The sequence below is a fragment of the Psammomys obesus genome, unplaced genomic scaffold (assembly GCF_907164565.1).
Source record: "Psammomys obesus unplaced genomic scaffold, mPsaObe1.curated_primary_1811, whole genome shotgun sequence".
NCBI classification, from domain to species: Eukaryota; Metazoa; Chordata; class Mammalia; order Rodentia; family Muridae; genus Psammomys; species Psammomys obesus.
This window is the reverse complement of record NW_026596079.1, coordinates 18,942,156-18,968,808: the sequence shown is the minus strand read 5'-3', so window position 1 is coordinate 18,968,808 and position 26,653 is coordinate 18,942,156. Positions and strand designations below refer to the sequence as shown.

General features: G+C 41.9%; 1 protein-coding gene across 1 annotated transcript; it reads right to left on the bottom strand.

Moving 5' to 3' along the window:
* Derl1 (derlin 1) lies at positions 1-26,293 on the bottom strand. The gene is made up of 8 exons (XM_055626415.1): positions 25,967-26,293; positions 15,246-15,357; positions 9,442-9,506; positions 8,492-8,518; positions 7,897-7,992; positions 6,983-7,035; positions 4,989-5,099; positions 1-1,390 (listed from the first exon to the last, which is right to left on the bottom strand). Exons 1-8 carry the CDS (start codon positions 26,117-26,119, stop codon positions 1,252-1,254), a joined length of 756 nt encoding a protein of 251 aa, XP_055482390.1. The 5' UTR covers positions 26,120-26,293; the 3' UTR covers positions 1-1,251.
* Positions 26,294-26,653: the final 360 nt, after the last annotated feature.

The following is a 26,653-nucleotide window of genomic DNA, read 5'->3' as shown; positions in this document are numbered from 1 at the left end:
TAGCCTTCAGAAAACTTTATTTAGTGATAAGCCGAGCTTTGCTGGCAAAAGCCCACCTATAAAAACGAAGTAGGGCTGATCCACAAAGTGTATACATGCAGGACCCAAGAAAATAAAGACCTTCACACATGAATGATTCTAAAGCTATCGGAACCTCTAATTATGAGTGACTTATTCAGATGTGCCTGTATTACCTTAAAAACTGATCGACACATATCTGAAGGGCTGTACTTCCCTCACCATAAACAGAAAAGTTAATGACCAAAAAAGTTAAGAGACAAAAACAACAACAACAACAACAACAAACGGAAGAAAACTTTAGAGTCCAACACTCTCGCCTCCACTTACTCAATGACCACACATCCACAATGAAGGTAAAATGAATGAATGCCCCGAAGCTTGCCGCCAGGGACATCTGTCTGGCCAATGTGATTTGGAACCTAACACAACACAGCCTGGCACAACTGCTTTGGCTACACAAAGCCAGTTCACCCCACAGAAGAAACACAAAGGGATCATATTTAAACCCATCCTCTGAGTTAGAAGCAAGTCCACTATGCTTTTGATCACTTGGCTTAAGGGGAGAAAAGTGCCTAGCAACAACTCCTAAAACTCAGTTCCCAATCTGGGCCCTCACTGACTGGTTCTTTTTGTATAAAGTATCTGTGAAGGCGGCAAATGGCGGCACTGCTGACAGGCTGGTGCAGGCCCCATGGCTAAGAAAGCTCCCCCTCCGCTGTGCCAGTCTTCTCCCCACTGTTACCATCCTGCTGCTGACAGCGAGAATGACATGCGACAAGCTCTGTGACCAAGCTTTGGCAAAAGTCAATAAATAAGAGTTTGTCAAAGGCAAAACCAATTTTTCGGACAACTCTAGGCACATCTCTGGGGATGTGGGTGTGAGCAAGGAAAGGACCCTCTGGCATGACTTGGTTAATCAATCCCACTTGCCCAGCCCATTATTCAGATGGAAGGGGAGGAAGAGAAGACACCAGAAAATGAGTCAGTTTTGAAATCTGCACAGCTGATATTTGTTCTTCATAGCGGTAAGGACTTGAATGAGAATCATGAAACTTGAGAACACTTGTATTTTCCTTCAGGATTTAAAAATGTGTCTTGTACTGAAAGACTACATTCAGTGTGGGTTAGGTCCAAGAGCGGCAGCAAGAACTCGGCCATTAAGCGTGCCCAGCACTGGGAGGAAACTGTCATCTGCTTAGCATGGCTGGTGGGCAGGCCAGGGGCTGCTCCTCACTGGTCTCCGAGCCGGAAGCCCTGACCCCAGTTGTGTCTCCCGCCTCCGCCATTCTGATCAGCAGCTCGCCTCATGCTAGCAGGGGGCACACCAAACCCTGACATCCCTCCTCTCCTACTGGGTAGCCAGCGATACCTGGAATAGAGACAAGAAAAAAGACAAAGATGAGAACAAAGTCACGTGTACACCAGTTCCAGTCATTTAAAACATCTCCCTCTCCTGGGTGTTCCAGGCATTTGTCTCACGGAAAGAGACCAGAGACAGTCTTATTTAGCTCCTTTTCAGCACTTAGTGCAATGCCCCGACCACAGATGGCATTTGTTTTTCATGTTTCTTAATTTTATCAAGCTTTCAGTTAAATTCACGCTCTCCACATTTCCCCCCAACGGATTATAAAAGTAATTCATGCACAGCAATATGGAAACAAAAAGATTACAGCCACAGCCCAACAATCAGCAAGAACCACCGATGGCTCTTGGTATATCAGCATACAGGTCAGACAGGATCAAAGAATTCAAAATAACCCACAAGCAGCATTTCTGAGCCCATAGAGCTCAGCTCTGGGCTGAGACGTTTGGGCCACAAGGCTTTCTGCTTTGAAACTATGGGTGTATTTCTAGTTTACTCATCACCTGCTTTCTAACTGCATTCTTCCCATCTCAGACAGTCCAGCAGCAATGCCCGAAAAGGTCATATGATCTCTCACCTTACAAATTAATAAACCAGGTGTCAAAGGATGGCTAACAAAACTTCAACCCATGTCTTTGTTCTCAGTAACATTTTTGCAAGTGAAGATAAATGTTACTCTTCTTTACTGTCTGCATTATTAGTAAACTGACAATGTATTTGAAACTATTTTATTTATAGGGTATTGAAGCTTAAACTTTTGCTGGAAGGCAGGGATGTAAACTGATACCCTGGTTTTAAACCCTTTGCATCAGAGTAAGTCATGACAAGTGACTTCTTGAGTCATCAGCCAACAGTACAACCTAAAACTAAGCAGCTTACTATTCAAGGGGCACCCGCGCTACACCATGTTAAGAAATTCACTGGATTGTCACAGTGATTAGGTAACAATATTACAAACACACATGCACACATACACATTTTTCTTTTCCTTTTTGATTGCTCTGATGGCAAAACCCAAAACCTCAGCAATGCTAGGCAAGCACTCTACCACTGAGCTATGCTCACTGCCCCTTTCTGTACATATTCTTGCAACAAGGTCCCGCTAAGTTGCCGAGGCTGGCCATGAACTGTAGAATCTCAGGCTTCATCCAAGTATCTAAGATTAGAGACATGTGCTATCGTTCCCAACTATGAAGTTTATTAAATCAACAAGAAAATGGAGGCAAAGCTGAGTGAAGTTCTTCAGTAATAACAGTCAGTAATCAAGCCCAGGCCCACTGCCTCAAAGCTAGTATCTATATGCCCTGGAGCCTCTGCTACAACTGTTGGTACTACTGTTGTAACAACAGTTAGTAGCTGGCATCAATTTGTAACATTTTTAATACATTCATCCTCCTTCCCAAAAAAGAGAATGACTCCTTTATAAACAGAAAATTAACTGTTGAAAAACTTTACAGAAGAAAAGATATAGCTGCTTTTTAAATAGAATACAGAAATATGGATTATTTTAGAAATCTGTAAGTTAACTCCTCTCTTAAATAAATACTTGTCCAGACATGATGACACACGCCTATAATCCCAGCACTTGGGAGGCTGAGGCAAGATGACAAACCACTACCCCTCAGGAGCCACATAGCAAAACTCTCTAAGAAACTAAAAAATAAAATAAAATACAGTTTTATCATTAAATTGAAGTGTCATTTCCAGGCGCCAAACTGTCAACATCTATGACATCTCATACAATAATATTCCTTTAAAGTACATACTAAAATCCAGCACTTGAAAACGGCACTAGGGCTGTCTCAATCTACTGCATACTGAAGACAATATAGAAGCCAGCTCTCTTGCTTAAGCTGAGAGTGAAATGAAATGCCAGTAATTAGAATAAAAAGACACCCAATTATACATAATCAACAAAAATTTATGGTAATTCCAAAGCAGTTACTGCTTTTGCAAGGAGCTACATTTTGCCATCTGATCTTTATGCAAAATTTAACAGAAGGGCATCCACCAACAGCGAAAGCTGAAGTGGAAGGCAGGCGCCAGTGAACTGCCGATTTTGCCATTAGAATTTTCCACACTTTTGTCCACAATTCAAAAATATCTGTAAGCTGTTAAATCAGAAAATAGCCATTTAAGGTAACATTAACTGTTGGCTAGTCCCCAGAGCACAGGCTTTTTTAAGCTGATGCATCTGCCAACCTACTTGATAAACGTAGACCACAAACCCAAACCTGCTGCTATTGTGTCCTTTGGTAATTAGAAAACAGATTGGTCATTTGTTTTTTGAGCCTGAAGGCAACCCCAGGCACAAAAGAGAAACAAATTTCTTTTTATTCTCTTTTAAAAACAAACAAACAAGCATTGGATCTCTCTGATTCTAGTTCATAATCAAATGTCTTCCACAAACATACCCTACCTAACCTGCCCAGAATTAAAGGGGGCGGGGAGAGCCACTAAAGTGTTCCTGCCCTCACCTAGTCCTTGGAAACAAAGCAACTGCAAACATTGAAATAATATCTTGATTCAAAGGCGGGTGATTTTTAAACTCTTAGATGCAAGTGACTATTTCAGTAGATTAGGTGTGACTGTTGTCAAAAAGGCTGTGAGACCCAGACGGTGATTTAACTGGTCCCTCTTTAACAGCCTTTTGCTGCACTGACAGAATGGTTATGCTACTTACAGACTGAGTGTCTGAGCATCTCTTCTCAGCCACCAGCCCTCCCCAAGACATTGGGCACATGACTTGTATTAACCCAGAACTCCCAGTACTATGCCATTAATCCACAACCTGCCACTATGAGCCTTGCTTTATCCAGTCCTGTGAGATAGGGTCAGCCTTTCAACTCAGACTTAGCAACCAAAGGCTGGAAGTTTTAATAAGTAAATCCACCGGTATCAAAAGCAATATACAAAGGTACTGATATCTGGTCCCCTTGGCCTCTTCTACTTAATGAACTCTAAAAGAATAAAACAAGCAGGCACCCATTTATAGGGAGTTGTGACTACTACACAAATCTCACATCTCTCATTTTAACTTTACTCAATCTACAAAATTCTAGTCTATAATATTTAATACATGAAAGTTTAAACCAGGCAGGGGTAGCACTCCTATGGTTAGAGCACTTGGGAGACTGAGGCAGAAGGATGCAGAATTTGAGGGTAGCCTGAGCTATACCAGCAGGGATCCCACCCCTATTAAAAACACCACATTTTTGCAATTGCAAATAATGAACTAATTTACTTAGCCAACATTATGGGTGAATCCAGTGTTTTAAGGAACAATGTCCTGTCATCCTTTATGCCGCCTGTCCCCCAATGCGGCGCTCTGAGGTAGCATCATGTCCACAGTCTGCTCAGGATACATGATGTCTTCTTGTGATGGCTTAATCTAGTCAGTGACCTTTAACTAGAAGATGTCATGAAAGAGACTGAACTATATGGCGCCAATCCCTGGCTTCCTGACTGTGACCACAGTCAGAACTTAATTGGCTCCCATTTCTCCCTGAGAAAAGGCAGGAAAGCGGCTCCTCACGAAATTTCTATCAGGAAACTTGAAACCACAGAACAGCACACTGTTCAGTAAGAAAGGAGAAAAACTTACAAAAACTGAGGTGTGGACAGGAAATTCCTTCCTCCCAAGTCCATTGGGTATCTGAACATCAGGAAGAAATAAAGATGTCCAACAAGGTTTCCAATGAGCTCATTGATCACCCTGCAAAGAGAGTCAAGTCAGTGCAAAGACATCCAGGCAACAAAGTGAGCTGCAGCAAGCTGTAACCAAGAGCATGGGAAAGAGAGCTGCCTTCACTGTAGTCTAATACAGTCCTGGGGAGGCAGCGACAGCTCTACAATGGGCCCTTTTACGGTGTGAGTGACAAATGTATTCTGAGTGAGAGGGAACTCAGGCCTGAAGAAATAAGGAGGACTCAGCTCTTCAAGGCTGGAAGTACCTCTGATGTCTTTTCCAAGCCCCCAACCCACCCTCAAAACATGAATTTTGTTCCAGCATCTCTCAGAAGATAAGGAATATGCAAATCAAGTTAGGTCCTGAGCTCTTGCCTTCACACACATTTGTAAACCAGACAAATATGCAAACTACCCGGAGAAGAGCACAGGCAGGGAGAAAGATGGACAACAAATGACTGCTCTTCCATTTCTGGAGCTGTGATTCTAACCTCTCTTGCCTCCCTGACACTGACATGAGACACACAGAGATCACTTAGGAAAGCTGGGCTTTGCCCTGCATCCTAAAATAAGCACTGACTCTTTCAGGTTTCTCAAGGCTCACACAGTCACCTCACGTTCCATGGTGCTAGTACACATCCTTCATCTCTACTCATAATGTGATTCTTGCCTGAGCAGATGAGCACTTGTAACTTCCCCACACTCTGCCCTGGTGGGTGGCGGAGAGATTTACCAATCTCAAAAGGTGCTACACTCTACAGAGTCCTTTTGTTCAGTCTACTCATTCACTTCTCTCTGTAAATACACAGGAAGAGTAAGGACCTTACAGGTCAACTACATCAGCTATATGAAGGAATAGCACTCTTGAAAATATTTGGTAATGTAAGAAACCAGAGCGCTCAAAGTATCTCTAGCTTGTGTTTTGTTTCTGTGTGGGTTTTTTTGTTTTGTTTTGTTTTTTAAGAAGAAAGTTCTCATTCTTTCTTTTGTTTTATTTTGGTGTTATCGAGACAGGGTCCAGCTATGTAGTCCTGCCTGTCCTGGAAATCACACTGTAGACCAGGCTACCCACATGCCTCTGCTTCCCAAGAGCTGGGATTAAAGGCATGTGCCACCATGCCAGACAGAGGAAAGTTCCTCTCATTCTTAAAGACTTTAAAAAATTACTTGAAATTGTATGTCCATGCCTATGTGTGTGTACAACATGGGTACAAGTCCCCTAGGGGGCTAGAGCTATCAGACACCCCTGAAGCTTAAGTTACCAGCACCTGTGTGCTGCCCAACTTGGGTGCTGGGAACCAAACTTAAGTCCTCTGCAAGAGCAATCCATGCTTTAAACACTATGCTATCTCTCCAGCCCAGGGCAGCTCCTTCTATATGGCCTCTCTCGCAACTTAGACTGGAACATGAGAGGTTTTCCTACATCTCAGTACTAACTACAGACCAAGAGAGTAGAAATCTGACCCAGCCTGACACAAGTTCTATCCATCAAACTATGTATAAGACAAGAGTACGTCTTATCTGAGACTCCATTTCTAGAACAGCAAGGCATTAATAAAGCGTGCTGGAAGTGTCTTAGAAACAAATAACACAGTAATGTTATAGATAAGGTCCTAAGAGGAATCAAGGCAAATGAGTTCCCTATTTGCTCAGTATGGATACTGAATCCAGAGAAGCATATGTACTCAAAGGTCTAGAAACACAATGTACCTAGTGACAAGCTAACAAAATGATAGCCATCCAGTGTCAAAGGTGCTACAATGCAACCAATTATATTCCAAATATCTTTATAAGGTTCTAGCATATCAATCCTCAGTCTTTAAAGTCTTTAAGAAACTACAAAGGGAAGATAAAGATGAATTAAGTTTCCCAAGAATTAGTTTCCAAATAAATAAATCTAGCATTACTTACGAGCCTCCAATAATATAGTTGAATCCGAGAATAACCCAAGGTAAGTAACAGGCCTAGGAGAGAGGACACAAATATGAACAGCCACTTTGAAGACATGTGGCTTGTATACTTGTAACTGCAAGAAAGGAGATCTTTCAAATGCTGCGTTCATATTAACAAAGACACAACAAAGTATCTTATGGGTGACAGTAAAAACACTCCAAACAGAATCACTCTAAGATTCCAACCAACTGTTAAAAATAATTGACTTGTATTTTTATGTAACATGGTACGTGGATGTCTTGAACTAAGTCTCCCAACAAGACATTTGCTTTCCAGATCTGAAACCCTGGAACAAACTTAGGCTGAGTGATCTTCAAGGGAAAGTCAGAAACTAGTAAAAAAGAAGCTTATACATAGTAGCTATAAGTCTAACTAAGGTAAGTACTGCAAAAGCTCACAGCCTAGACAAGTCTTACTCCAGGCAGGAAACTCAAGCAATGTTCAGATCTGTAATGAGTAGGACATTACAGTTAGAAAATAGTAAGCTCAGGGCAGCATTTGAGGGTGCCAGTTTGGATAAAATATGTAGCACCTAATATAGAGTACAGGGGTGACAAAAAGATTAGAATATGTGCTCATTCTCTCTCTCTCTCTCTCTCTCTCTCTCTCTCTCTCTCTCTCTCTCACTCACACACACAATCACTGAGGAACATATCCCTGAAGAGCCTGAGGTTCAGAAGGAATTGGAAGTAATCACAGTAAGGGACACTGGAATGGCTAGTAGCAGAACTGAGGAGGGGGAGAAAGGCACCTGCCTATACTGTACAATTCTGCAGTGACCTCTTCTGGAAGTGTCAGAAGGTACACATTTGAGATTAGGAGACACTACCACAAAGACAAAAACTGAGTTTTGTTCCACTGAAGCAAAGTACCTTAAATCGTGTTCCAAACCAAAATGATACAATCAGGTCTCTGTTCAGCTGGGCCCAGACGTAAAGTACCGACATGATCAGAGGAATCATCAGCAGCTGCAAATGAGGTCAAGATGATGAGCCTCGGCTCCAGGAGCAGTTAACAAGGCTTTAGTGTGAACTGTATACACTGCCCACCCGCCAAAAGTCTGCAAAGGAGACTCTAATGATCAGAATTACAAACTAACCACATTACTTATCATACAATGAATGCCATAAAAATCTATAATCAATACAATTATGTTTTTACACGATGTCAGAAACATCAGTTCAAGCTCTTATTTAGGAAAAAAAAGGGGGGGGGCTTAACCATATAATCTGTTTTCAAAGAATACAGAACCTTCCATATGCCCCAGAAATACTGCAAAACCATCATTTTGGGTATTCAAGCATAAGCCAGAAATGAACAAGGAAGACAATGGTTTAGATAAGGCCTACAAGAGCCTCAAAGGCTTAGCTAACAGTATATTCAAAAGAATCGTAGGTATCATTCTATATGTTCAATGTAACCCCAACTTCTGAAATGTACAAAAGAGCAAATAGTTGAAAGACTTGCCTGCATATCCATGACTAAGCCAGTAATCTTGATTTGTCAAGTTAAAGATGATACGTAGAAAGTGTTCTATAGATACCAAGATTGATCTGATTATTGTCCTCCAGTGGAATTTCCTTACACTGCTCCAGAGAACACTTTTCTATCAATCAGATTACTTAAGACACAGGAGCTCACAAAAATTCTGATAACTCTGCATGAGTCTCCCATTAGTCTGTACAGTAGAGCGGGAGACACAGAAATGAACAAGTGCAGCATGACTTGGTCAGCTGGTTATCTTCTGGTTATCTACTGTTTTAACATTTGGCATTCAAGTACAGGATAGAAAAAGCTGTACCTCTGAAACAAATGATGATCCTGCTCGGACTCAGGGATAACACAAAACCTTTTTTTTCAATTCCATTCTTTTAAAGGAGAGGGTGTATCCCACCCTCTGGCTCTTGGCCAACTTTAAATAGCTGTCAGGTCCAACTGTTTGCTTATCAACTGTGCCTCACAGAGAGACAGACTAAGATCCAACTGGGGTACCTTATGGACTAGATTATTATTCAGGATCAAAAGATGGACAACAATAAAGTCAGTAAATAATGCCAGTTGTAAATTATTTTTCTGATAAGAACCACAGATTTCAAAAGCTGTCTGTGGTGTGGAGTCTCTGTGCTTCAGTCGACAAACTGTCGTCCCAAAGAACACAGAGAACTAGACTCAAAGAGCGAACAATAAAACTAAATTGAATATGGAAAATTTTCAGAAGCAATATCAAGAGGACGCATCCTCAAAATCTAGGATTTACCCTAGCTTTAAAAAAGTATCTCCGTTACTTTGATTATTAACTATGTTTTTTAATGCGGTATAAAAACTGATTTAAATATATTTATAGAATACTATTTCCCAAAACCTTAAAAAAGGGCACAGGGATCTCATTTCTGGCCCAAAATAGCACTCAAGGATACAACGATGCAAATCCAGTTAAAGAGAAGCATAAATAAATAGTCTGCCGGCCTCCCATCAAAAGCTCCTAGAAACAAACATAGGACAAACATCAGGGTCAGAACTGGGGAAGAAAGTAGCATCTACAGGGAAAAATACTTCAAAACAATCATATTGAAAACGTTTAACATCACTTTTTAAAAGAAAAGTGAACTTTTACTAAAGTGTATCTCATGGCAATAAAAGGGCTAAAATAGACCCAAAGGGAGGACAGTCAATTTCAGAAATACACAGCTTTATTCCAGACACCAGAGAGGCCCTTTCAACTCCCTCACGAGCTAGGACCATGGCTTTTCCTTCATGGTCCTAGCATAATCTAATGCATATGGTTCTGATAGTTGGTTAACTCCTGTCTCTCCCTTCTAGATTAACGCTTGTGAGGAGCCTTGTCCATTTTAGCTACCACTGTCATTCCTGCAGCCTAACTACTGGGAGCCCATTACTTTATCAGGGGTGTTAGCTGCTGCTGTTGTCAGTATTACACTGGACAGATGCAGAACCACTTGTCCAGCCCTGGGATGAGATACTGAGCAGATTCAGCCTCTACTCCAGGGCTTGGCCTAGATTCTAGAATAAGAAAATGTGAAGAGAGATAGACAAAGGAGTGGCCAGGCCTCTCCATAGGGTGTCTGTGAGGTACAAGGGACAGACCTCTGACCCATTACATAAAAGTGAAAAAAAATAAAGCCACATGTCCAAGTCATGTGCTTGTCTGAAGCAGAGTAGAGGTAATGACTAGTTTAGTGTCCTGTCACTCCACCATTGATAAGAGTGTTTTATTCCTAGAGGCCAGTGACAGGGTAGGCTCCTGGGAGGACATGAGTGTGACTCTAGCTGAGACTCCTAATAGGGGTGGGGAGGACACATGAAGACTGAAGTGAGCACCTCTTAGCCAGGCAGGACTAATAGAAGGAAGGGAACAACAACCCACCGACAAAACCTGTGGTCCAAACATTACCCTGCCTACAAGAAGTGCAGGGATAACAAGGGAACAAAGACTGAGGGAAAGTCCAACCAATAACTGGCCAAACCTGAATCCCACCCTACAGTAGAGAGCCAGCCCCTGACACTGCTAATGATGCTCTGCTATGCTTGCAGACAGGAGCCTAACTTGACTGTCGTCTGGGAGACTCCAGCCAGCAGCAGATTGGGAAAGATGCTGGGACTTGCAGCCAAGCATGGGACGGAACTCCGGAGGAAGTATTGAGGGAAAGATGGAAGGACCTACAGGGGACAGGAACCTCACAAGAAGACCAACTGAGACAACTAACCCAGTGCCACGGGGGCTTACAGAGACTGAAAACATCAACTAAGGAGCACGCATGATCTGGACCTAGGCCCCCTGCACATTTGTGGCCGGTGGGAGGCTGGGTCTTCATATAGGGTGCCTGGCGAATGGAGGAGGATGGGGGTGCTGTTTCTAACATGGACTCATTGCCTGCTTTTGGATCACTTCCCCCTGGCAGGGCTGCCTTGCCTAGCCTCAGGGGATGAATATATGCTCAGTCCTGATGTGACTTGATGTGCTGCGGAAGGTTGATATGGGGGAAAGCTCCCCTTTTCTGGGGGAAAGAGAGAGGGGAACGGGAAAGCGGTAGAGACAGGAGACTGGGAAAAGAGGAGGAAGGGGCATCCTTGGGATGTAAAGTAAATTTAAAAAGAAAAGAATAAGCAAACAAACAAATAGAAGAGTGTTTTATTCCTAAAGATAAAAACCAAAAAACAGTCCAGCTCACTGGTCTAAAGACAACTTGTAACACCTCAGTCAGGAGATCGTAAGAGAAGCAGAAGATACAAAAATGAATAAGAAGCCATTCTAGCTCAAAAGCTATATCTCTCCTCCACACTCTATAACATTACAAGTCATAGACAAGTAGTCAATTCCTTAGAGCCCCTGAAACAAGTATCAGAAACTTCTGACAGAAGGATAGATGTGACGAAGAAAGGCATAAAGACATGCTTTATAGTGTGCACATGTAATCCCAGGACTCAGGAAGCTGAGGATCTCAAAGTCAAGGCCAGCCTAAGCAGCCTAGGCTACATAAAGCCAGGCCCTATTTCTCAAGACAGAAGGTGTAAAAGGATGGAAAGAGAAAGGAGAAATTTCCAGCATGCATCTCCTACTCTCCTTTGTTTCTCTCTCTTACCTCCCTCAAGGGCCCACTTTAGCCACTGTGTTAAGGATGCTTATGTTCAAAGCTCACTGTAATGAACTATAGCTGAGATTCCAACAAACTTCTGAACTTGAAAAGAAGCCGTGTTTTTTCAGTGGTCTGGCTCTGTGATTTCTAAAGATTCTTTACTGAATATTTAAGACACTGTGATCACATAAACTGTAGTGCTGTATTATCTGGCGTGCCAGCAACTAGGAACTTAAAATTAATTGGTCCTAAATTGTGGTTTTCCAGGGCAAATCAGAAACCTCTGATGCCAACACTGCTTCATTCTTAATCAGCAAGGCAGGAAAGTATGTAGGTGGCATATAACTTAAGGCTGTGGAGTGCAAAGAAAATGAAAACCAGTCAAATGGCTTCCAGTCCCAGCTGTGCTATCTTAAATAGCTGTGACCTCTGGGCTATAAGACCACTACTACTCTGGACAACTGTTCCTATCTGCGAAAGAGGGTTAAATGGGATGGTACCAAAAATTCTTCTCTACAGTAATATTCACAGTAACGTGTCCCAGCAGCCACAAAATGAATTAAAAGTCAAGTGCCACCAACCTAATGGATGAACAGAACACAACAGTATCTAATTTGACAATAATAAGGAATGAACTACAACTACATGCTATACAGAAGAACCTTAAAAACATGATACTTAGTAAAAGAAAACAGCCACAAAAGACCATAAATGGTATGATCCTATCAGAATTATTACAAGAAATTACGGTTACAGGCAAGTCTAAAGAGCCACAAAGAAACTAGTAGTTTCCTATGGCTTACATGGAGGATGAGTTGAAGGGAAATGGGCAATACGAACAGGTACAGACTTTTAGGGGCAAAGAAATGTTAGAAACTGATTATGATAATGGTTGTACAATTCTATATACATACTAACTGAACTGTGCCCTTTAAACTGAAATGAGGAAGCTGGATGGGATGTGGATTACCATCTTCTCTTGGTATCTATGGAAGATGAGGTCTAAGAGCTCCTTGGTATAGTATTTGCATAGAACATACAAACTCTGACACATAGTGGAAAAGAGATCACATTACTTATGGTCCCATTTACAATGTAAATTATATGTAAACAGCTGCTACAATGTGTTGTTTAGGAAATAATGACAAGAGGGAAAACTACAAATTCAGTAGACTCATTTTCCAGATAGTTTCAATTTTTCAAGCAGTTGACTCAGGACACAGAGCCCTACAGAGCAAATTTTTATCTCAAAGAAAACTGTCTCAAAAATGCCTCTCAGCTTGAGCATTTCAAAAATGCTCTGACTGAAAAGAAAGGGAAGCAACTCCTAAGGATAAAAGCAAACAAGAGCAACGAGGGGTCTAATAACACAGGTTTCTCCTACCTGTTACTCCTCCACGAAATATTACAGAGCAGCTGGTGTTATCTAACCAGGTTAATAAAGTGGGTAAATGGATTCAAGAACATAAGTAACAAAAGCAGAAGGTGGCCACATAACTATCGCAGTTCCTATCTGAGTCCTTAAGGTCTGACTTTGGAGAGATGCTGGTTACTGATGGGTGGAACAGAACTGTATGTGACATTCTGCTTCAAATAACTGAGGGACGGGCACTCACACAGACAAAACAAGACCTGCTAGGAGAGAATTGTGATGGACGGATGACAGTCAAAACAGAGATTCACACGGACACATACTATAATGTCAGTGAGCTGTAACACGAGTGAGTATAACAAAGCTAACACTGAGTGAAAGAAGCCAGTCACAAACTGGCCTAAGAAATGGCACACACAGTTTCACTGATCTTTTTTTTTTTTTTTTTTTTTTTTTTTTCTAAAAAAACCTCTATAGATGTTAGAAATTTTTCCATAGTAAAAGCTTCACTAACTTGTCATGGATCATCACTACTTCACCTAGAATTTACCTGGTATTTAAAATACTACTCCAACAACTTAATCGTCACTTAGGTAAACCAGAAGAGTACGATGCTGAACTACTGTTCTTCACTGCTCTACTCAGCTATACTCAGCACTACTATCAAGAGCTGAACAAGGGAGAGTGAACACCAGGTCTAGGCAGATAGGAGGAGAGCCCTGATATGGTACAGGAAAGCCCTGGTATGGTGGTGAGTCCCAGCACATTTATTTGTGTGCACATGTGTGCCTTCATGCATGTGTGCATGTGCCTGTGTGCATGTGTATGGGTATACAATCCAGCATACATGTAAGGAGAGGTCAGAGGATATCTTGCTGGGAGTCAGCTCTACACTTCCTCCATGTGGGCTTCAGGGAATTGAATTCAGGCTGTCAACCTTGGTGGCAAGCACCTTTACCGGCTGAACTATCTTACTGGCCCAAATCTTCTGCTCTTCTGCAAAGAATGGTCTAGGACCTTACCCTACGCTTTGTGTTAAATCATGAGTTCCTTCTTTTTTCAAAACAGCAATGTCAACTTAAGGAAAAGTTGTATTTCACAGCAAATGTCCATCTTATCTGTCCCTGAAAGTTAAGACAGAGTCATAACTTTCAAATACCTGGGTAGACTGCGGGATGACTCAGAAGCCTGACCTAAGTAAGAGCCAGCAGTTTTATAAAATCTCTGAGGTCAGTCAACCTTTGCAAATATTTACACAAAAGTATATCTGTATCCTTTTTGACAGAGTATCAGTTTACTGCTCCCTTGTATAAACAAAAATACATGAGTCAACAAGACAGTTTTAAAACATTTTATTGCTTCTTCATTATATATACAAGAAGTTATAGCTAAAAAACTAACATGGTACCAAATCCTCACATAAAGTTGTTTTCTATGTATATATGTAGTATATACATGTGTACATATGCAGGTGCCCATGGTGCATGTGTAAAGGTCGGAGGTCAACAGTCAATGTCTTCCTTTATGGTTTACCACTTTATTTTCTGAGCAAGACCTCTGACTAAAACTGGAGCGTACCAACGGACTCCTCTAGGGAGAGAGTCCCCAGGACCCTTGGGTCTTGGTAACCCAGCCCTGGACTGCAAGTGCACAAAACTACACCCAGCTTATTTGCATAGCTGAAGGGATCTGAACTGGTCCCTCACACTTACACCCTCTCTAGCCCCAAGCTGTGTGTTTTAACCCTGAAGAGATTAAGCTCTGACTTGCCCTTCACCCTGAGTCCAACAGACACATATATTCTAGACCAGCTTTACACTGCCAGGACAAGGACAGGAGTGTGAGAACACAGCACAGGCATTCAAGAGAAATTTTGATCTCTGTTATTTCCTTCTATTACAAACTGTAACTCATTCTGTGATTAAAAACTCAATCAGGCTGGGTGTGGTGGTGTATGCCTTTAATCCCAGCAGTCAGGAAGCAGAGACAGGTGGATCTCTGAGTTGAAGGTCAGCAGGATCTAGCCAAGAATAATGAGACCCTGTCTCCAAAAGAAAAAAACAACAACAACAGCAAAAACCCTCAAATAGTCTAAGTGTCTAATACAGTCAGGAACCAGTGAGTATGCAAGAACTATCATTATACATTTCTTTATATAATGCTAATGGCCCTCAAAAATACAAGTTAATGTTAAGCTAGACTGAATTACTAAATTAGAATGAAACAGTACTTGAAATAATGATGGGTAACTTACCTGCTTCAAGCCGTGTAGAATACTGATATAAGAAATATAAATTGACCAAATAAAGAAATCCAGTTCCTGGACCCACAGGGAAATAAAAGGTGGCAGTGAACGGCCTCCATATCTGAACAGATCAAAACAAACAGCTGTTAGTTTCTCTGAGCTGGGTTGAACATTTTTTTTCTAACCAAACAAAATCAAACTATGCAAAGCATTCGTTTAACGAAAGGTAAAGTAAAATCATCAACACAATGTGAGAAAACAGAGTAGTTTCTGCCAACTTACAGAGCATCAATTCAAGATCAATGAAGTAAAAGGACATCAAAACTAATCGATAAATATTTCTAAACAAGCTACAGAAATCAGTACTATATAAATGTATGGCTAATCTTGCCTGAGATCGGGCTTACAGATAATCCTAAAGTAAAAGCATCTCACTCAAATGCTAGAGGTGTGCAGGAGTCAAACCGAAGTGCTAAACAGGCAACATGGGCACAAAGGCAAATAACCCATGACTCACACATGCTTAAACAGTCAACATGAACAGGGGAGGTCCTAACTCCAATCTCCAAATGTTATTTTCAGCAACAACTAACTGTTTTCCTTTGGGGGCAATACTGTGAACTAAACCCAGGGTAGGTTAGACACTCTATGACAGGTACATCCCAGCCTCTTCACATTTTATTTTGAGAAAACGACTCACTACATTGCCCAGGTGGCCTTGAATTTATTTTGTAGCACAAATAGTTCTTAAACTTTCAATCCCCCTGCCTCAGCATTAAGAGTTCTGGTATTACAAGAATGACGTGTTCCACAAGCACCAGCTTTTGTTTTTTATTTTGTTTATTGATTTGTTTGTTTGGTTTGGTTTTTTGAGACAGGGTCTCTATCTTAACCCTAACTGTCCTGAAACTCAGTATGTAGACGAGGCTGGCCCTGAACTCAGAGATCTGCCTGGCTCTGTTTCCCAAATGCTGGGATGAAAGGCATGCACCACCATGCCTGGCCTTTGCTTTGTTTTTGAGACAGAGACTTAAAGCCCAAGTTTTCCTGGAACATTCAATCTACCTGCCTGTCTCAGCCTCCTGGGTGAGGAGAGTCCAAGAGTTCTGTGCACGGTCCATTTCCTCGTATTCTCTACCATTATTCTTCCTTCCTCACCATGCTTTAAATCACAGTTTTATATCTTTATTCCCTTGACAAAATATTTCTATTGGCTTCACAGTATTTCTTTATGTGGATAGCCAAACTTCATTTAAACTGTTATGATGCCATGATGAATATTCTTACATATCCTCTACAAACACACACACAAAAAGAGAGAGAAAAATGCCTGTGAATCAATCTGTTAGATCAACAGACATATGCACATATTTTGGTAGATATTGCCAAATGTCTACAGAAATGTTTAATTAATTTATACCTCCTCCTAAAATGTAGATGAGTGCCATCTTTCTACACATATTAACCACAATAGATATTTTATAGCCACTAACCTAAAAAGTAATTTTTATGTGCTTTGAGAAAGCTAAGCATCTTTCTGTATTTTAAAACTTTAGCAAATCCACTGTCCTGCTAGATCTGCATTTCTTTATGTGTTGTGGGAATTTTCTTGTTGCAAGTTATCTTCTGTTCTGTCATTAGATTCACACTTCTATAGTACTTTTGCTGTATTTTACACAGCAATATCTATTTTTATAGTATATTAATTCCAAAATACACTGATTTTTATAAGACTTTTGCTGTGTATTCAACACAAAAGTTTAACACACAGGCAAACGTGCCCATCACTACCATGCTTACAAAATCTTTTCTAAGATTTTTTTCCAAAAGTAGAAATATGTCCAACTTTACTACAAGACCTTCACTACTCATACAGAGTGAGGAAGAGATATTTCTAGACAGTCATTTAGCTTTCTGTCCCAGTAAAGCAACTGTACTTTCTCTAATTATGTGAAAGATTAATTCATTTTAAGGCCTATTTTTAGATTCGAATTTTTAGATTTAAAATGAATGGCTACACTGTTATTTTAATTTATAGTTTAATAAATACATTTTCATAGCTAAGAAAATATAACATCCTCTACTTTCTTTCCAAATTGTTTTCCTGGCTAGTCTCAATACCATTCTAAAGTAAATCAGACCCAACATCTTTGTGGTTTTTTTTTTTTGTTTGTTTGTTTGTTTTTTAATCAATGTGACACTGACATACTCTTGCCTAACTTTCATGGTTTTCTACAGAATTTTTTTTTTCCTTTTATAATCAACCACCAAAGCAGGTAACATTTGAAAATTAAACCTCTTGGCCTTTCCAAGCACACAAGCCTATCCATTTAAAAAAAAAAACAACAACAACAACAACAAAAACAAAACCTTCTTTTACCTTTACCATTCATTGGCTCCTATCTCTTAAATATTAAACAACAATAAAGTGATGGCCTCCTAGACTTTGGTAAATAGCATAATGCTGACCTTTGGCTTAAAAGCTATGTGTCTATGGCTTACTATCATGTGCCAAACACAAAAAGCACAGCTGGACCAATCATAGGAAGAATGTCAAAATGAGCAAGAGTTGGCACAAGGAAGGGAAAATACACTCTTGGCACAAAGCCCCCAAGAACTGCAAAAGTACAATAACTAGAAGAGAGCTGCTAAGGATCCCAGGCTGCAAGAATGGAAGGTAAAAGGTACAGACCCCGCCAGACACTGAGCTGCTAGGTCCATTCTCCATGGACAGATATATGCTACCCCGAGGTTAGCTCTGTACAGACTAAACGTGATCTTCCAAGAACCCTGTATAAAAGCAGTAAAGCAACAGGTTAAATCTTGATTCACAACTTGAGCACAGGAATAGCACTGTCTCATGAAAAGGGTACTGAAGATGTCGTAAGAAGCCCTGGACATACATTTCTGTAAAGTTACCAATTTCCAGCCTCAGTTTCAAAGTATAAGGGAAGAATCATACACAGCCCCCATTGCTTAGTATGTTTGTTTGCTCTTTTGTTTGGGGAGTCCTGCAGATGGAACCCAAGACCTTGAATATGCTGGACAAATGCTCTAACAATTGAGCTGTATACATCCCCAGACCTTGATTAATGGCTTTTAAAAAAATAAATAAATAAATAAATAAATAAATAAATAAATAAATAATATGCTACTCAGTTTATTTACACACAATGACTCAGAAGGTGGGCTTTATAGATGAGGAAACAGCACGATAAAAAGGTTACATCATAGCTAGAAACTGTTGGGGACAGAATTCTGTCCTAGCATGACTCTAGAATTTGTAATACTAAACCCTCATCCCTACAATCCCTCTCATAAGAGATAGCAGTACTACAACTAGTAAAACTTCCAATACTGCTATCTTTGTATGACCCAGAAACAGAGTAAACCTATTAATTCTGCCTCCCTTTGTGCAAAAAGCACTGCAATACAGGGCAGTCTTGGAATTTTGTAAGTCTAGACTTTGAGGTGGTTTTTTTTCGCTTACCCAGTGACATTTGTCCTGAGGCATTGCCCCATACCCTTTATCTTACAGGACTTGAACAGCTGAACTCAAGAAAGTGAACTGAAAATGTACACTGTCTAAATTGTTTAAAGCATATATAGGGGTGTGCTACTGTTACAACCTTTCAGAAAACACCCACTGACCTGGTTTTCAAAACTTCACATTTCACCTACTCCCATATTCCTTTATGTTACTCAACAGATGATTTTAGAAAAGAAATCTCAGGCTTTTTCCCCTGACTACATTTTCTCTAATGCTGATGACACAACACTATTTTTAGCCACCGTGTGCACCTGTTCTTTAGAAATCAGTGTCTGTCAAAATACCTCACTTCTCTTCCCTGTTCATTAAGCTTACCCTTGAGTTATACTTGCTTTCATTCATCTAAGAGAGTTATTATTTTTATATTACTTTAAAATTATAATTTGATATCACTAGGCGCTGAGTTTTTTCAGAAGGATATCGTGTTTATTTCTGAAATCCCAACAGCCCCCTTCTTTCCTCTATCTGACATGTAAATAGGATACGGGAGCAAGCTTTATTTGCAGGGCCAGGAGTAGAGAGGCGCATTTCAACCTGAAAGGCAAGGAACAGGCAGGCATAGAACAGGTAGACAGGACTGTGTCTTACTCCCATTGAGAGGACTTGATGGAGACGATCTTTTATCTTAAGCATCCCCAGGCCAGACCCTTAATATACAGTGGGGTTTTCTTGGCCTGGTGGGGATGGGGTTCTTCGGGAGATGGGGTGCTTTCCTCTTATTTTTTTTTTTCTTTTGAGACAGAGTCTTGCTATGTCACTCTTTGAGTGGCCTGGTATTCACATCACAGTCTAATCCTCCTGCCTCAACCTCCCAGGTATTCAAATTATGGATCTGTGCCACCATGCCCAGCTACAAATGCACATGTAAGGGTGTGTGTGTGTGAGTGTGTGTGTGTGTGTGTGTAGGGTGATAGAGATGGGGTGTGTTTTATTCAAGAGGGAAAAAAAAAAAGTCCTAATCAGAATTTAGGGAATCTGCCCAGAGTTCCTCACATAAGAATGACATTAGGCCACAGGTTCACTGCCATATAAACCCTTCAAAAACTATTATTTAGAGGTCTACCCACTGCCACACAGCACAGGCCAGCAGAAGAGGCCACTTGCCCTGTGGCCCACCTGAGGAGGGACCCACTATAATGTGCAAGTATGTGGTGGAGAGAAGAGAGAAAAAGAGATGTGAAAAGATTTGAGCACTATGAAGAGAGGTGGAACTGGAGATGAGAAGGTGGAGAGAAATAGTCTGATGTGAGTTGCCTGCCCTGCCATCTGGGGCCAAGGTAAAGTTCCAGCCTGCGCTGCCACTGAGGGCCATTTCCGTTGGGTGGCCATGCAGCAGCAGGAGTCTGTGTCAATGTCCATGACGCATATTACCACCCCAGAGCATGTAGACATCCTGGTCTGGGCTGCCACCTGAGACCATGTTTCAGATCCAAGGGCTGTGCAGGGCTGGGCCCATCCCTCGCTGGCTGCAGCACTTAGAAGAGTAGCCCACACCTTGTCTAGGGAACACGGGAAAGCTGGTCCTGCCACTTGCTGGCTGTGGCACAGCAGAGCTGGAAAACTCAGCCTGGTGGAGTGTGTGTGAGAGAGCTAGTGGACTGACCAACTCAGCTACCACCTAGGCCCAGACTTTGAGTTGGCCCACCCCCACATCTACCCCATCTATGAACTGCTAGAGCACGGAAAGGGGCCAATCGTCAAGGTCCAAAGCTGCAGGAACTCCATGACACAGGGAAACAACAGGATATCTGAGAGGAGTCCAGTGAGGACCTAGTATTGACGGTGTAGCAGAAGCCAGAGGCCTACTACCAGACCAGTGACTCACTGCAATGAACATTTGCAAGTAAAGATGTGTGGATAAAACTGTATACTGTAGGACACACTGTGACATACTATAGCTTCCACAATGAGAATGGGCTTTTTCGTTTGTTTTAATTTTTTATTTTCTTTTGGTAGGGGGAGGTTGCAAAGACAGAGGGCAAATACAAGGGACAGGCAAATGAGTAGGACTAGGGTGCATGATGTGAAATTCACAAAGAATCTATATAAAGTATTTTTAAAGACCTATTATTCTTTAGTTACTTGTCCAACAGTGTTAGAGGTTGAATCCATCATTTAACTAAAATTTCCCAAATAACCTAACGAGATAATTGTAAGTGCCATCCAAAATAAAAGTGAAGTAGTGTGAGAAAAACAAAGATCTGTCGGAAACAAAAAGGGTTATTTTGAAGTTAAGAATGTCAACATGGGAGAGGAAAACACGAAAAGAGAATGAGGGCATGAGCTCAATACCCAGAACACATGTAAAATGCTGGGCACAGCGGCAAACACCTGTAATTCCAGTGCTGGGAGGATGCAAACAGTGCTTCCGGCCAACCAGCCTACCCTAATCAGTGAGGCCCAGGTCCCGCTGAGAGACCTTGTCTCAAAAAACAAGGTTTACAGCTCCTGAGGAAGGCCACTGCAGATTCATCTTTGGCCTTCACACATTTGTACACTTGTGCATGCACACATATGCAACACACACTCAACCACACAAATACACGCACGTACTTATATGCACACACATACACAACATGGGTCTCCAAGCAAGAAAAATGATGGTAGCACCTGTGTGCTGAATGCTGGTGTAAGCAAACCTTGCTGCTACAGCCCATGGTTCAAGTTTACTGTCCTTCCAGTTATACATAAAGCATAACCCAAATACTCTTAAATCAACCTGCCAAGGTTATAGTCACTGGGTTAAATATGACAACATCTAGCTCTGGAAAACGAGTTAGAGAAGCTGAGTGCTCACATCTTCCTATTCTAAATTAGAAACCTTTTTGTTCTACTGTTCATTAGCGCTCGCTCGCGCTCTCTCTCTCTCCCTGAGACAGGCTATCCTTGAAATTATTATATAGTCAAGGATGACCCTGAATTAGTGATCCTCCTGCCTCCACCTCTCAAATGCTGGGATTACAGACACATGCCACAATGCCTGGTTTTATGTGGCATAAGGGATCAAACCCAAGGCTTTGTGAGTGCTAGGCAGGCACACCAACCCACAGCCCAGCCCTCAGTGGTCTTTGTCATTGTTGCTGCTTACTTTTTACTTTCTTGGGATACGGTCTCACTCCATAACAAAGCTAGCCTGAAATTGGCTATGCAGCCCAGCCTGGCCTCTGATTCCACAGTGTTAGAATTACAGGTGTATAACCACCATGCCCAGTAAGTTGGGATTCTGTGATGTGGATGAAATATCAACAATAATTTATGAGTTATATTTCTAACTTAATATTAACATCTTATATTATTACTAATAAAAATGGTCAACTATTTTGATACTTTGTTTACTAAGACTATTTATTGGCTATTATACAATTTTCTGTGTGGTATAAAAAATAGCCAATATATTTTCTTGATTTTAAGGCACTTTTGTTTATGTTATGGAATTAAGACTTAGCTTGTAATTAATATATTCATTTAAGGTAACTTGTACTCTTCTCCTTCCAAAAAAAGCATTAAACTGATGGAGGGCCCTATGGGTAAGAGTCCTGTTACCATGTCATTACATTATATCTGCTTTTAGGTGACAATATTTTAGGTCCAGACAGGTAAGTAAATTGGTTCATGGCACACAACTTGTAAAAGTCTGAGCTGGGCCTTGAGATTATGACCCCACTACTTGAAATTCCTGAAAGCCTGCAATTTTTCTCTCCTAAATGACTTAACTATTTGAAGCCTTGTGATCTTCCAGCCCTAGGAGAAAAGGAAAAATAATTTTCTATAACTAATTTGGAAGAAACTACTTTTCAAAATGCTTTGCTAAACACTTTGGTGGTAGGGACTTAGCAAGGGATTTAGGACAACTTAGACCATTCTAAACTAGTTGAGACAGAAACCAGCTGTGGCTGCTCATGAGCCAGCACTTCTCTCTAGACTGCTGTGGAAGCCGAGATGACTAACATACATATAGAAAAGCACAATACTAATGAAAGGGAATGACACTGTTTTGCTGTTAAGAAATGAAATATAGTACAGGCTCCACAGGAGGCGCATCAGAAAACCGCCACCTCTCTTTAATCAGGGGCCAATATGAAGACACACCATCACTGGGAAGTATGTGATAGGGAGAAACTGTGGACAGCCAAGTAGTGAGCCTTAGCACATTTCCTATATTTTGTTATCCTAACTAGAGAAATGGCACTTTAAACTTTGTAACTTTAAACCATCACATTCCACAGAAGTAAGGAAAAAATCTTTTAGTTACTTCAAATTGTGAATGCACAATTCTACATCAATTATCCCACAATTTCTTTAGGCTGACACAGATGGAGCATCTAAGGAGAGGCGTCTCCTGCAGAAACTGTGAAAGCACACCTTCTGTGCTTTCCATCTTTCTTGTATTGTTTCTACTAGGTTTGTTACAAATCTGCATCTGAGGAGCTGATGTATACATACATGAGGTGTGATACAAATGATGACTCTGGTGGGTTCCCATTTTTAACATTATTGCATCTGTAGCTTATTAGCAAAGCTTTTGATATTGCTTATTCTAGCAATCTGGCTACACAAATGAGCAAGATTTCACAAGGCACAAAGAGTCCATTTTGACCACGTTCTTATGATTTACAGCCAACACTCCCCATGCACACACATTACCCAACATACCACCAGGCACAAGGTTCAGGACAGCACTTTGCCAAGGTATACTTACTAAAGCAAATAATTGAAAGCAGTATGCAATTAGAGCTGTGCTCTAGAACCATGTTCTTACAACCAACTGCTGCAGGATGTCTCTACCGGGATGCCTGGAAAGACCTCAAGATCTAACACTGGTCAAAGCACATCAAGCCTCTTAAAGCATTCCCACGCTCAGGAAAGGCCTGTGCCAGTCACTCCCATAAAACAGTGGTATCCTTGAGTCCTCTTTCCTTCTCCTACTTATCTCTGTATCCATTTAGTGGCAATCTTATCCACACTAACTGCCAAATCTATCCACAGGAACCTTGATCCAAACCATCTTTCTTGCCTCCTAATTTGTATCTCTCTGATTCTATCACCCAGTACTTCCCAACACACTAACTCCACTCCTCAGAATAGGCAGTCAACTGTGTTTTGTTCAAATCCTCCCAGGCTTCATCGGTGCTCTAAAATAAAAGTTCAAAGGTGGAATATTTGCCTAGCATGTGCAATGCCCTAGGTCCGATCCTTAGCACTGTGAAAACTTAACATTTACTTTACTGTGAACTACAAGTCCCTCTATGACCCAGTCCTAATCCACATTTCCACCTCTGCTTTACAGTGTGAGCCCCTGGTTAACCCCCACTTTCATCTACCAGGCTTTACCACTTCAGTTGGCTCTGTATGAGATACCCAGTCTTCTTTCTCTTCCCAGTTTTCCCACTGTGCTATTCTTCAAGTCCTCTTAGACTTTTCAGAAACACTGTACCTTAAATCATCATTCTCCTTAACAATGTGCCTTCTTCTAACCTCTGTATTATTCACTATTGTAGACAAGTGCAAAGCACACACACATCTAGGTAACAAAGGCAGTGGTAAAGATCCTATGAAACCTTGTTCTCTAATCAGAAGTAGACTAACAAATTCCAACAGATAGCATATAGCAAGAAAAAGTAAAGGTAAGGGAAACAGAAAAAGAGGAACATCCTCTAATGGAGAGAAATCAGAAGGCCTTAAAAGTAAAATGGCATTTGGGCAAAGCCCTGAAAGATACATAGGTAAGTGAATGAGCTACGATTCTCTTCTTCAGTAGAGAAATGACATGTGCAAAGGCCCTGAGGTCAACTTAGGTCCTGTAACAGCAAGCCCTGGCAAGGACTTTACCCATCACAAATTCAGATACTGGAAGGTTCTGGGGCCCCTGACAGGACATGATTTATTATGATTTACGTTTTAACAGGACTGCTCTGGCTGTCCAGCGAGAACCAAAAGAGCAAAGCTGGCACAGTAACGGCTTGCAGTGGAGAAAGAGAAAGGTCCATACTCTGGATCTACAGTTGAGGTAGAATCAGCTGTACCGCTCATAAACTCTGCGGAGGAAAAACAAGTCAAGGGGCTGTACAAGGTGTGTGTCTCAGTGGCTGAGCACTTGCCTAGCTCATGGCATGCCCTGGGCTTGATTCCCAGCACTAGGAAGTAAAACCAAAAAGGAACTCAGCGATGTCTCAATGATTGGTAGCTTAAACTCCTCTAGCAAATGCAGTTGCTATTTACTTCTGAGGCAAAGACAAAAAGGAAATTTGTTTAGATCCACTGGTCATCAGGCAGTGATTTACAACACTACACTAAAGACACTTGTGTATCTGCCAAGTCTCCCATTCAACTATTTATGCCCCTGAATGGTAAAGATCTGAGTCCGGGGGAGCAACAAGGGGATCCTATAAACACATTCCTGTAGCATAACCCAACATTTAGATTGGGTAAATGAGAAATCAGAAAAAGAGACCAGAAAATAACACCCAGTATACAGTAGAAGGGGAAGGCCGGGGAATGCGTTGGGGGTTCATATCTAATATTGGAATCTGAGCTTCCCTTGACTAAATTTTTATATCACAGAATCGATAAAAATAACCTTTAGGAAATTAATATTCTTTGGCCTAGAATGATAATCTTCCGTTTCCTGAATAGATGATTTATTCACTGATACACTTAACTGCTATAAGCCAGGCAATGGGACAGGACCTACAGGAAATACAGATAAATTCATTCTTATTTTTCTCTGACCTTAAATCACTCGTTTAGGGCGGAGACAGAAACTGAAAACATGCAAACGATCCATCCAGAAGTATGTCAAGCAGACACTAAGTTGATATCATCACCCACGACGGGGGATAGAGGGAAGGCAGAAAACCTTAAGGCCGACAGAATAGCAACTATCACTAACTTACCTTCTCACTATTTCCTTCAGGGTGCGGAGGGCGGGAAGCACTATCTTGCCAGACAGGTATCGTGAGTCACGTCCCAACAGGCTAATAATGCTCAACTCTAAATTATCCAAGGCTTAGCTCGGGACCCCGGGTCCTCCTGGGACCCAAAGGACCCTGCCTTACACGCTGGAGCCAGACGCACTACAGATCCCACCAGCCCCAGCGCGCCCCGCAGCCCGGCCAACCCGTTCCGACGCCGCGGGGACACCTGGGGGCTGTAGTCTCCACTGCCCGACGCCAGCTACTACCTGGAAGCGATAGAGGAAGGCTTCGGGCCAGAGGAAGAAGTAGGCCGGGCTAATAAGACCGAGCTTGCCGATCAAAGGGACCGCGACGGTGGCAGCAAACCAGTAGCGCGTGATGGCCGGGATGCTCCTGAACCAGTCCCCGATGTCCGACATGGTCGCCCGTCAGGTGGCCGGCTGCGCAGCTCCGCGCGTCCTCCCGTACCCACCCCCGCGGCCGGCTTGGCCAGGGAAAGTAGAGGCGCAGCCGCTGTGCAGGAGGCGGAGACGGACGGACGTGGCGCCACCGAATTCGGACGAGCGAGGCAGGGCTCACAGGAGAAACTTCCCCTTCCGGTGGCCTCGGGCCACGTGACCAGAAGTGCTCCCCGCGGCTTAAAGAGCCAGTGCCGCGTTTTTGAAGAGCATAACCAGATCCCGAGGTGCTGGGGTGGGGCCGAGCAGGACAGGCGGGGCGGCGACGACACGTCCAGTGGGAAACAGTGGTTGCCCAGAGCAACGGCAAGTACTGCAAGCCAATGGGAGGCCACAAGCCCTTCACCTAGCCGGAGTTGTAATTCAAAGAGTGCCTCTAGGAGGCTATTTATTTAAAGGGGGAGGAGGCGGTAAACTGGATACTTACTCATTTAATCGCATCAGCAATTTGTTTACAACTTCAGACAGATTTCTAGACACTGGGGATGCAACTGC

Coding starts and splice junctions, on each gene's coding strand:
- Derl1 (XM_055626415.1), bottom strand. CDS start 26,119: ATGTCGGACATCGGGGACTGGTTCAGGAGCATCCCGGCCATCACGCGC. Junction 7,036..7,896: donor GGTTTGGAACACGATTTAAG/GTACTTTGCTTC, acceptor CCTCTCTCCTAG/GCCTGTTACTTACCTTGGGT. Junction 1,391..4,988: donor CTGTCCACACCTCAGTTTTT/GTAAGTTTTTCT, acceptor TCTCTATTCCAG/GTATCGCTGGCTACCCAGTA.